This window comes from Mustela lutreola, chromosome 16 (assembly GCF_030435805.1).
Source record: "Mustela lutreola isolate mMusLut2 chromosome 16, mMusLut2.pri, whole genome shotgun sequence".
In the NCBI taxonomy this organism is placed as follows: domain Eukaryota; kingdom Metazoa; phylum Chordata; class Mammalia; order Carnivora; family Mustelidae; genus Mustela; species Mustela lutreola.
The window spans coordinates 44,756,526-44,768,806 of NC_081305.1; the positions used below are offsets into that span (position 1 = coordinate 44,756,526).

Below are 12,281 nucleotides of genomic sequence, written 5' to 3' on the forward strand. Positions count from 1 at the left end.
TTCTATCCCAGGACCTGGGATCATGCCCTGAACTGAAGGCAGAGGCTTTTTTTTTTTTTTTTTTTTTTAAGATTTTATTTATTTGCTTGACAGACAGAGATCACAAGTAGGCAGAGAAGAAGGCAGAGAGAGAGGGGGAAACAGGCTCCCTGCTGAGCAGAGACCTGGATGCAGGGTTCTATCCCAGGACCCTGAGACCATGACCTGAGCTGAAGGAAAAGGCTTTAACCCACTGAACCACCCAGGCGCCCCCTCTGAAAATTTTTTAAAGATTTATTTATTTTAGAAAGAGAGAGGGATTGTGCGCCTGTGAGTAGGGGGAAGTGCAGAGGGAGAGACTCCTCAAGAAGATTCCGGGCTGAGCCAGGTCCGACCCCAGCAGGATCCCATAGCCCATGAGATCACACTACCTGAGCGCAAACCAAGAGTCCTGCGCGCCCAGCACCCTGAGTCCCCCAGGCGCCCCCCTCCTTGTGAATTTTACAGTGTCCCCTCCGGGCGGGTGCAGCCCCAATCCAGAACGCAGGACTAGGCGAATGGAGCAAGGACCGAATTTCAGTCTGTCGCCTTGTCTCCAGCCACGCGCCTCGATGCAGTGCACAATCTTCGTGATGGCCCCGGGGAGTTAGGGAGCGACTTCCCGGTCGGCCAGTGGAAAAGAGTGGAGATTTTCTCTAACTTAGGGAGCCCAGGCTACTGGGAGGACGAGAGGGAAGGAATGGAAGGAATGGAGAAACCCCTCCACCCTGTCCATCCTGTTGGTGTCCTCGGTCCAGGAGCGCGGGGCTCCGCCCTCCCGGCACTCAACACCTGGCGCTGGGGCGTGCCTCAGTTTACCGGAGGCGGGGCCTCCCCCCCCCCATTTTTCCCTCTTCCTCTTCGGGGCGCCCGCAGCCGCGCCTCGAGCCCTGCCGGAACTGAAGCTGGGCTCCGGGCTGCCAGGAGGCGGGGGCCACGTCAGCGGGGCGGCGGGGGCGGTGGAGAGCAGGTCGCGGCGGGCGCCATGCGGCGGGGCGCACTCCTGGCGGGCGCCCTGGCCGCGTACGCGGTCTACCTGGTGCTGGGCGCGCTGCTGGTTGCGCGGCTGGAGCGGCCCCACGAAGCTCGCCTCCGGGCGGAGCTGGAGACGCTGCGCGAGGAACTGCTGCGGCGCAGCCCATGCGTGGCCGCCCCGGCCCTGGACGCCTTCGTGGAGCGGGTGCTGGCTGCCGGACGGCTGGGGCGCGCTGCGCTCGCCAACGCTTCGGGGCCCGCCAACGCCTCGGACCCCGCCTGGGACTTTGCCTCGGCGCTCTTCTTCGCCAGCACGCTGGTCACCACCGTGGGTACGTGAGCGCTGCCCCATCTGGGGACCCCGGGCGTCATTGCGAAGTACTCTTATCCCCGCAGATCGCTTCCAGTCCGCTCTGGGACTAGGATCCCCCAGGAAAACCCCCAACGAGGACCTAGGGTGCACACCGGCGAGAACTCCCCCTTTGGTTAACCCCCATCGAAGCCCTTCCTCCCAGCAGGAATCCCCCAACACAGTTCCCTTTGGGACTAGGGCTGCCCTCAGAGTACCTTCTAGGGAGCATTTGGGACCCCATTCCTTTGCCTGAACCCCCTTGGAGACCCGTGCCCGTCCAGTCCCCTCTGGGCCTAGGATTATGTTCAGAGACCTCCAGCGAAAACCTAGGATCCTGCTTCGGGGGACCCTCACCTCCTCTGGACCCGGACCTCAGACACGCAGGGACCTCTGTCCTTGTCTCTGGGCTCAGACTGCCATTCTGTCCACAATGTCTCCTGAGTCTCCAGATATGTCCTTCAGGGATGCTCCTTGGGAAGTCCTACCACAGCCTCCTCCTGGCCCTGGTGCCCCAGTGAGGACCGTGAATGTCTACATCCTCTCAGGGCACCGTTGCTAAAGACTGCACTGCCAGTACAGATCCCTCAACAGGGACCTGGGCCCTGATGGGTGACTTCCACCCCCCTGGACCTAGACCACTCCCCAGGAAGGGCACCCTGCCCTCCTCCAGACCAAGGACCACCCCTCAGCCTCATATTCCCCAGCAGGTAGCCCTGACTTGTAGATACAGGAGCCCTTCTAGCACTTTCCAAACTAGGGACATCTCCATGAGAGTCTCTTTGAACGCAAGAACCCCTAGATGAGACTCTTGCCACTCTCTGGACCCTGGAACCCTTCAGTAAGAGCCCTGGAACGACCTGGACTTTCTATCAGGAGGGACCCCGGTGCCTCCCACACACACTGTCATCGAGAGCAGAATCCCGCTTCACACCCCCCACCCCCCAGGATGCCAGCTGAGAGACTCTGTTCTCTGCACCCACTACCCCTATCCCGGGACCCCCTGCTCACCTTGGACTTCCTAAGAAGGGGAATCTGCTGGGCACCTGACTCCCCTCTAGTCTTCTCCAGACCCACAAGTGGGACCTCCATCTCCACCCCAACACTGCTCCGCTTGGCTTTGGACTGGAAACTCTCCCCTCTGTCAAGGACACTCCAGGCCCTCAGCACCCTGGAACCCTTCTCAGTACCCACTCGTGACCTCTTTCCACCCTTCACACTCTCAGCCAGGACCTGGGACACCCGCCTCCTCCCATCATCCCTGTAGCATTGTCTACTCCCATCACATCCCCTCAAGCTTCCACAGGCTCAGAAGCGCCCTTGCCTGAGGATTCCCCTCCCTGTTCTATTTCATGATTGGCAAGATGCCACCAGCAATGCCTGTCCCCTCCTTCCTTGGGACTCAGGACCCCAGCCCTGAGCCAGGATCCATTCTGAACCAGGACGCTGGCCTCTGATTTCAGGTTACTGACTCCCCTTCTCTGAACACCCCTCTCCACCAAGTGGAACTGACCCCCTCCCCCCAGCCCTATTCTAAAAATCCTTTCCTGCTTCAGCACCCAGACCTGGGAAATTCCTTTGTCATCAGGTTCTGCTGCTCCTCCCACTGCCTTTCCCCAGCCCCCAAACTTCCTCTTCACCTCTACTGGGGATTTGGACTGGGGGAGGAAGCTGGGACAGGCCCAGACTCTTAACTCCTCCACCTCCCAGAAGTAGCAGGTGGCCACTGGCTTGGAGCTCTGTGGTGTGGACCAGCAAACCAAGACCACAGGCAGCAGGGCTGGGTACTTCTCCCAGACTCTGTTCTACCCAGCTGGCCGGGCCTGTCCGACCTGCTTCTAGGCTCCACGGGGTCCCTTCAGCGTCTCTCTCTGCCTCCTTCCAGATCCTGGCTTATGAGAAGTCGTCCCCGCCAGGACAGGTGCAGAAGCCAAACTCAAGGCAGGCACAGCCTGGGTTTGCCTTTCTGTGCAGCTGTTGCTCCTTTGGGCCTCAGGGGTTGTAGCTCATCTCTGAAATGGAGATCATAACAGTCCCCACATCACAGTAATCATGAAACCTATAGAGGACTTGGCGCGGATGGCCTTTACCTTGGTCAGCACACGGCCTTGAGAGGCAGGTACCATTCGTGGCACTGTTTTCTCATCGAAATACGCTGAAGCCCAGAGAGATTGGACAGTTTGCCCAAGACCGCACAGGTAGGGACGTGCAATCTGGAGAGTTGAACTGATGCCACAAGGGCTCAGAGTCCTGTGCTTTTAACCAACACACCTCTTGGGGCTTCCTCGGCTTGCATGGAGAAGGGTGATACATGTGTGTAGTGTGGAAGGAAAGGTTATTCTGACATTTGTTAAAAATGGTAGGTTCTTGCCATAGGGGAGAGAGACTGACCTCAGCTCCAAAGATAGTGAAGGCAGCTGGAGATTTAGAGCCGAGGGTGGCCTCAAGAGTTCAGTGGTTGGAAAAATGACTGAGCAGTGACACGGAGGGAGGGGAGGAGGGATTCTTCCTAAAGTGGCTTAGGATCGCAGCTAAAACACAGTGCAGTCAAGACGAGAGTGCAGAGAGAGTCCTCCTCCGTGGGAAGTGCTGGTAATAACAGGTTTACTGAGCCTGGGTTGTAATCATTGTCGGTGAACCCGGAGCCCTGAATGTATCGAGAGAAGCAGAAAACCAGACATGATTCAGAAGAGTGTCCTGGTTGTGTCATAGGCCCACGTCTTTTGTGGAAGACCTGGGCCTGGACTCCGCCGAGGCAGCCACAGCCGGGCCAATGTCTGTAGTTGAGGCCTTGGTGGAGGGTCAGCCCCCCGGAACTGGGAACCGAGAGAGGGGAAGTGAGCATGACAATCACGCTAACTCTTCCCATGCCCTTGCTCAGTGCTGCGCCCTGTCCCAACCAGAGAGGGTTACTGCACTTGTCCTTGAAGATGGGGGCTGTTCATGAGCCCATTTGGCGGTACTAGGGGCCAATTGGGGCTCAGAGAGGAGAAGGCACGCGACCAAGGTCAGGCAGGGAATACGTGGCAAAGCCCTGATTGGCACTCAGCTATTAGAGGTGGTTGGTAAAGGCTCACAGCTTCTGTTCTATGTGAACTCTATGGTTTTTCTGTTTATAAGGTTTTTGTGTCATTTGCAAACCTATCATTTCAGCTGGGCTGCCGGAGTTTCTCCATCCAAATCCTTGTGATTAATGAGGGTTGGAGCCATAAGTGATAAATCTCACAGAACAGTTGCTTAAATGGATGAAAGTTATTTCGTGCTCACATTCAAGGTTATCAGTCCAAGACCAGAATGGTGCTGTATGGTCAGAGACCCTTGTGGTCCTCTGTGCAATTTCCATTCACAAGGTCACCTCATGGTCCAATATGGCTACTCAAGTCCAGCCTTCATGTTTGTGTTCCAGCCAGCAGGAGGAGGAAGGAAAGAAAGGGGATAGGCATCCTCTTCTTCTTCTTTTTTTTTTTCTTAAAGATTGCATTTATTTGAGAAAGAAAAAAGAAGCAGAGGAGGAGGATCAGAGGGAGAGAGAGAAGCAGACCCCGGCTGAACAGGGAGCCAGAAGCAGGCTTGACACTGGACTGGAGTTTTGGAGGGTCCCTGGGTGGCTCAGTCAGCTGGGCATCTGCCTTTAGCTCAGATCCTGATCTCAAGGTCCTAGGATTGAGCCCAGAGTCAAGCCAGCTTCTGGCTCCCTGCTCAGCTGGGGGTGGGGGTGTCTGTGTATTTTAACACAGCTTTTAAAAACTGGGGTAAAATGAGTTTTGCTGGACACTCCTCCCTTGCAGCTAGGCATGACTTCTGGAATAATTTCTGATCAGTGAGTTATACCTGAGAGAAGCAAGCGACTTCTAGACATTTTTGTCCAGCAAACACCTAAAATTTACCATCTTAACCATTTTTGTGCATACAGTTCAGCAGTAGTAAGCACATCCAGACTGTTACACAACCATCACCTCCGTCCATCTCCAGAACTCTTTTTATCTTCCACAACTGAAACTACAGGGGGGCCTGGCCAGCTCATTCGGTGAAGCATGCTACTCTTTCTCTAGGGCTTGAGAGTTCAGGCTCCACGTTGGGCACAGATCTTCCTAAAAAAAGAGAACACTGGGGCATCTGGGTGGTTCCGTCAATTAAGCATCAGACTCTGGATTTGGCTCGGGTCTGATGTCAGGATCATGAGATCTAGCCCTATGTCTGGCTCTGCCCTGCATGTAGAGTCTGCTTGGGATTCTCTCTCTCCCTCTGCCCCTCCTGGCCCAGGTCATGTGCATACTCTCTCTCTTTAAAAAAGAGAGAAAGAGGGGCACCTGGGTGGCTCAGTGGGCTAAAGCCTCTGCCTTAGGCTCAGGTCATGATCTCGGGGTCCTGGGATCAAGCCCTGCATCAGGCTCTCTGCTCAGCGGGGAGCCTGCTTCCCCCTCTCTGCCTGCCTCTCTGCCTACTTGTGATCTCTGTCTATCAAATAAATAATGAAATCTAAAAAAAATAAAATAAATTAAAAAAAGAGAGAAAGAAAGAGACCTGAAACTATACCCATCAAAACAATATCTCCCCATTCTCCATTCTCCGCAGCCCCTGATAACCACCATTCTACTTTCTACTTTCTGTTTCTATTTCTATGAACTACTCGAAGTGCCTGGGATCAGTGCAAACATACAGTGTTTGTCTTTTTGTGACTAGCTCCGCTCACTGAGCGTAATGCCCTCAGGGTTCATCCTGCTGTAGCGTGCCTCAGAATTTGCTTTTCCTGGCTAAATAATATCCCATTATATGTATATCCCACCTTTTGTTTACCAGTCATCTGTTGGTGGACCCTTGGTGGCTTCGTGTTTTGGCTCTTGTAGTCTCTCTTCAGGCCTGGCTTCCGGTTCTTTTGAGAAAGGACAGGTGAATGCCCGCTTGTGTGTGGGGGTTCCGCATTTTCTTATTGATCACAGGGTGAACCCATGGTCATTTTGGCATCACATTTTTTTTTTTAAGATTTTGTTTTATCTACTTATCAGAGAGAGAGATTGAGAAAGAGAGAGAGAGAGCACATACACAAGCAGAGGGAGCCACAGGCAGAGGGAGAAGCAAGCTCTCTACTCACCAAGGAGCCTGATGTGGGGCTTGATCACAGGACCCTGAGATCATGACCTGAGCTGAAGGCAGCCGTTTAACTGACTGAGCCACTCAGAAGTCCCTTGGCACAACATTTTACTGTCAACATAAACCAGGGCCCTTACCGCCCCCAGTCATATCTCTGACCCTTTGATTTTCTTTATTTGTGGAAAAAAAAAAAAAAGAGAGAGATTTTAAATTACACATGGCTGAAGTGGGCCAGTGTCCCCCATGCCCGAACTCTCTTTGACCCTCTTTCTGTTTGCAGCGCCCACAGCCACACCGACCTTCCCTGCATTCCCGCAGTCCTCCGGGAGCCCAGTGGGGCTCATCACACCCATTATAGAGGAAGGGACATGGAGGTTCTGAGCTAAGCGTAGAGCCTACACCCTTCATTCATTATTCTGACTATATGATCGAGGGTTTGCTCTGGGTCAGATGCTGGGGCTTTGGCAGTGAGTGAACCAAACAGGCAGGAGCCTCTCCTGTCCTGCAGCTGCACTCTAGTCACGAGGGGGATGCCAACCAAATAAGTAAACCACATGGTTTACCAGAAGGTTGAAGCACTATGAAAACAAACCAAAAAAAAAAAAAAAAAAAAAAAAGACTTTGGTCAGAGGGTGTAACAATTTAATAAGGGAGTAAGGAAAGTCCCTACTGAAAAACTGACATTTGGGCAAAGACCTAAAGGGAGGAATAGAGGGTACCAGCCTTGGGAGGAGAGCTTTCCATGGGGGAGAAGAATAGTCATGCACTGTGCAAAGGCTCTGAGGTGGGAATGTGCCACGGGGGCCTTGTGGGTCATGATGAGGGCTTTGTCCTTTCACTTGAATGGAATGGAGCCACAGACGTGCTCTAGGTGTGGGAGGATCATGACCCTACTCAGGTGTTCATAGGGTCCCTCTGGACCCTATGTGTGAGGTGGGGGGTGGAAACGGGGGGATTGACGGCAGACAGACTCAGGCAAGGGCGGGAGTGAGGGAGAAGGGAGTCCAGGGAGGGAGGAGGCTGCTGCCTTAGATAGGCCCAGGGTTAGGCCTTGGGGCTGGGGTGGGGTGAAGTGACCGGGTTTAGGATCGCATGGAGCTCAAGACAACAAGACTCCCTGGCAGGTGGAAAGTGGGCGTGAGAGTCATGGATGACAAGGCTTGCAGCCTGAGCAGTGGAGGGACGGCGGTGCCATTGCTGGAGATGAGAGGCTGTGGGAGGGGCAGGTTTTGGGGGGTAATGAAGTGTCATTTAGGATGGCCACAGCCCCCCCCCCCCAATAGATGCACCAGGCTGATGGCAGGATTTCCCCTTGCTCCCCCAGGCTATGGGTACACAACGCCACTGACCGATGCAGGCAAGGCCTTTTCCATTGCTTTTGCGCTCCTGGGCGTGCCGGCCACCATGCTGCTGCTGACGTCCTCGGCCCAGCGCCTGTCACTGCTGCTGACCCACGCACCCCTCTCCTGGCTGACCACGCGCTGGGGCTGGGGCCTCCGGCGGGCAGCCCGCTGGCACCTGGTGGCGCTGCTGGGTGTAGCCGTGACCGTCTGCTTCCTGGTGCCGGCTGCCGTCTTTGCCCACCTGGAGGAGGCCTGGAGCTTCCTGGACGCCTTCTACTTCTGCTTCATCTCCCTGTCCACCATCGGCCTGGGTGACTATGTGCCCGGAGAGGCTCCCGGCCAGCCCTACCGAGCCCTCTACAAGGTGCTGGTCACAGGTGAGCGGGCCTGTGGGCTGGCCGGGGCGGGGCAGGGGTGGGGGGGCACAGCCTTGCCCTGGAGGGTCTCCAGGGTTGGGGCGGGAGCCCTGCCCTGCGGGTCTGAGCCTGCCCATCACCCCTCCACCCTCTCCACAGTCTACCTCTTCCTGGGCCTGGTCGTCATGATGCTTCTGCTGCAGAGTTTCCGTCACGTGTCGGACCTTCATGGCCTCACGGATCTCATCCTGCTGCCCAGTCCGTGTCCTGCCAGCTTCAGCGAGTCTGAGGATGATCGTGTGGGCATTGTAGACCCCCAGCCAGAACCGCACCAGCAGCTCGCTGCTGACGCCCACCCCGACTACGCCTCCATCCCCAGGTAGCCGGGGCGGGTGCCCTGAGGCTGGCAGGACCTGGCCCGTGGCTTAGGGGCCCCCGTGACTGGAGCGGCTCTACTGGACCGTCCTTGAGCACAGGCCCGTGTTCGCAGGGTTCACGAGGCATTGCCACCAGCTGTCCGTCCTTTGTTGTACCTGTCCCAGGCTCCACGGGGCACCGCCATGGCCCTGTTTTGGGAACCCCCTCCCTGCCCCTTCTCTTACTCCCCTAACTCTGGGCTCTCTGGCTTTCCCTCTCACTCTTTTTGTGTCTCATTCTGTCACTGACTCCATCTGCCTCTCCCTCAGCCACTCTTCACTGGCCCGTTCTAGCAGTTTCTAGGATCAGACCTCATTTCTGGCACCTGATGGGTCACTATACTTTGGGCAAGTGGCTGCCCCTGTTTGGGCTTTGATCTCCTCATCTGTCAAATGGAAAGAATATATTCATTCATCTAGAACTCCCTCTGGGCAGGCCTCAGGCTGGGCAGCGTGAGGGACCCAGGAGCATTGAGGTGGCCCTGGGCCCAGCTTTCCTGGGTTCCCAGTCCAGTGAGGAAGACAGATCTGTCCCCACACAGCAGCCATCCAGGATAGGCAGGACTTCACGGAGGAGGCAGAGAGGTATGTTCCAGAAAGCATGGGTGGAGGGGGCGGGGTTCAGGGGGAGGAAACACAGGACAGGGATTGGGCCCAGTACAGCCTGCAAGGTCAGGGAGGGCTTCCTGGAAGAAGGGATAAGGACGCAGGGGAAGAAGGTGGACCCGACTTGTTTTTCTCAAGTGACGCTAGGGAGCGAGATCCGTGTGGAGGAGCCCGGGCATAGGCCTGTGGGATAGAACCCTTCTTGGCCACCCAACCGGCTGGAAGCTGAGACAGGACCCAGCCTGGATCCGGACGGCGCAGACAGCCCTGCTCTGAGCCGGGATCCCAGTGTAACAGCTGTCCCCACCTCCTGAGGCTAACTGTATAAAGTACACTGGCCTCTGGAGCCAGCCTGCTTGGGCTCAGATCCCAGCTCTGCTGCGTCCTGCCTCTGTCCTCGGGCAGTCACTTCACCTCTGTGATTCTGAGTTATGTCATCTGTAAAATGGCCACAAGAACAGTAATTACTTCCAAGATGATGTCACAGAGCCAGCCCCGGTATTCTGTGCTTTCTTTGGCCAGGCCCTGCTCCAGGTACTTTACATACGAGGAAGGTAACATCTTCACCTTTTTCGGCAGATGAGGAAACTGAGGCACAAGGTCTCAGACACAGAACTAGGAGGTGACAGGTTTTCTGCGTACTGGTACGCAGCTGGTACGTCAGAGCACTTGCTAGCCATGGGCCCATCTATTGAACCATTCCCTCTGCCAAGCCTGGTGGAAGTTACGGAAGGGATGGGGCATTTGAGCAGGACCTTGATAACATTCAGGAAGAAAGGGCGCAGGAGGCACTCCAGGCAGCGGAAACTGTGTGCGTCTGGAGGTAGGAAAGCCTGTCAATGTCAGCTTCAGGCAAGTGGTTTACTGTCACCAGAATATGGGGGGAGGGGGAAGGAGGGAGGAGTGGTGGACATGGGTGGATCTTAAGTGTCCTTAAATGACCAGTTTGGGAACCTGGCCTCTTTCTTGAAAGCACTAGAGAGCCATGGAAGGTTTTTGAGCAGGAGAGGGCTGTGGTCGGATTTGGGCTTTAGCTGCTGTGTGGAGGTGGACCAGAGTGGGAGACTGAGCTGGGTGCACAGGGGGGGTTGGCGCAGGAACAGAGCAGAGGACGATGGCATGGGCAGGGCCGAGGGAAGGGAAAAGGGGCCGTGGAGGGATCATGCCCAGGAGGCCAAGTGGGCAGGCCCTGTGTAGGCCTTACAGTCTTGGGCAAGACAAGACTGGGGAAAGGCACAAGGATGGTTGGCTGCCCCTGAGATAGGGACCTGGGAGGAAAAAACACATTTGAAGGGAGACACTGAGGCTTGTTTGGAACATGGTGGGTGTGAAGGGCTAGAGGGGCATCCAGAGGAAGGCATCAGAAGGTGTCAGGCTGTGGTTGAGGCCGGAGACAGATGGGGGAAGCGAAGCCAGGATGGCAGGTGTGGTGGCCCTGGGTTTGGGGGAAGAGAGAACACCAGCCTTGAGAAGTCAGCTTTAGGGTATTTCTGTATCTGTATCAGTAAGAAAACACTTGTGATGAGCACTGGGCGTTATATGGAAATGATGAATCACTAAACTCTACTCCTGAAACTAATATTACACTAGATGTTAACTGACTAGAATTTAAAATAAAAATTTAAATTAAAACTTGAAACATTATAAAAAACTAAGGAAAATTTGGTCTCCAAGTTACAAGATCCTGACTGGCCACTGGCTAAAATAATGAGATGATTGTATATTGCCCATCACCAGAGTTGGGGAGAGCTCTGGGCAACCATACAATCCATAGCTCCAGGAGGATCTTGTGGCCTGAGGCTACCAATCTCTTTTTTCTGCCACCTTCAGCTGAAGGCTTGGCTCCACATGGGCTCTCCTCATGGCCCTAGAGTGACTGCCAAAGGTCCAGACATCACAACCAGATGTGATCATTTTTAGTGCAAGAAGAGAGGGGCATCTCTTGCCATATTGTCTCTTTGGAAGCAAGGAAACCTTTCCGCTAAAGCCTCCCTGCAGTGACTTCCTCCTCTCATTGTCCAAAATTGGCTTACATGCCCATCCTGAACTAATCCTTGGCCATTGTGATGGAGCCACCACAATTAACTTGGATTCCTCAGGATTCCCCCCTGCCACCTGGAATTGAGGCTGAGCCTGAGATTTTGGTCTGGAAGCTGGTGATTGGACTTCTGTTAGAAAGGCAGGAGGAAGAGAATGGGCAGACATTGATTAACTAAGCAGTCAGGGTCATCATGTACAGTTGTGCAAGTCAGGAACTACATAGGGGATGTCTGGCTGGCAGGGTGGAAACAAACAAGGGCTGAAGTCCAAGGCTGAAAATGACCCAAAGGGACTCCTCACTGCTTCTCTTTCCAGATTCCTCTAGATAAAGAAATCAGGCCCCATTTAACTCAAGACATGGGGGGGGTGGGTGTAAAATTTCAGGTTAAAAACTCGAAAGGTACAAAAGAGTGTGCAGTGGAAAGTCAGTCTTTCTCTAGCACTCAGGCTGTGTTCACTGATTTTGCAGGTTTTTTGGGTAAATATCAGCAATATGTATGTGCCTATGTGTGTCATTTATTTTTTCTTCACTCTTCTCGAGTGAAGGAATGAAGGAAAGGTGGTTAAAACCACATACTGTAGAGGCAAAGTCCCTGGGTATAAGTCTGAACTCTCTCACTCCCAAGCTCTGTGGCTTTGAGCAAGTGATTTCACCTCCCGGTGCCTGAGTTTCCTAATCTGTAAAACGCGTTGATAACAGCACCTACCTCATGGACTTGTTTGAGAATTTAGCAACTTAATATCTGTAAAACTCTTAGACCAATGTCTGGTACTCAATAAATTGTTGACTAATGATTATTGTCCTCTTTGCTGCACCTGGCTTTTTTTTTCCTTTTTATTTATTTATTTTTTAATGTAAGACATATATATACAACTTTTTATTTTATTTATTTTTTAAAAGATTTTATTTATTCATTTGACAGAGAGAGATCACAAGTAGGCAGAGAGGCAGGCAGAGAGAGAGAGAGAGAGAGAGAACGGAGGAAACAGGCTCCCTGCTGAGCAGAGAGCCCGATGCAGGACTCGATCCCAGGACCCTGAGATCATGACCTGAGCCGAAGGCAGCGGCTCAACCCACCGAGCCACC

The 12,281-nt window shown here is 54.1% G+C and overlaps 1 protein-coding gene across 1 annotated transcript; it reads left to right on the forward strand.

The window, feature by feature from the left end:
* Nucleotides 1-109: 109 nt before the first annotated feature.
* KCNK6 (potassium two pore domain channel subfamily K member 6) lies at nt 110-11,994 on the forward strand. Its single transcript, XM_059152810.1, has 3 exons — nt 110-1,325; nt 7,758-8,153; nt 8,292-11,994. The coding sequence occupies exons 1-3, from the start codon at nt 719-721 to the stop codon at nt 8,513-8,515; spliced, it is 1,227 nt and encodes a 408-aa protein (XP_059008793.1). The 5' UTR covers nt 110-718; the 3' UTR covers nt 8,516-11,994.
* Nucleotides 11,995-12,281: the final 287 nt, after the last annotated feature.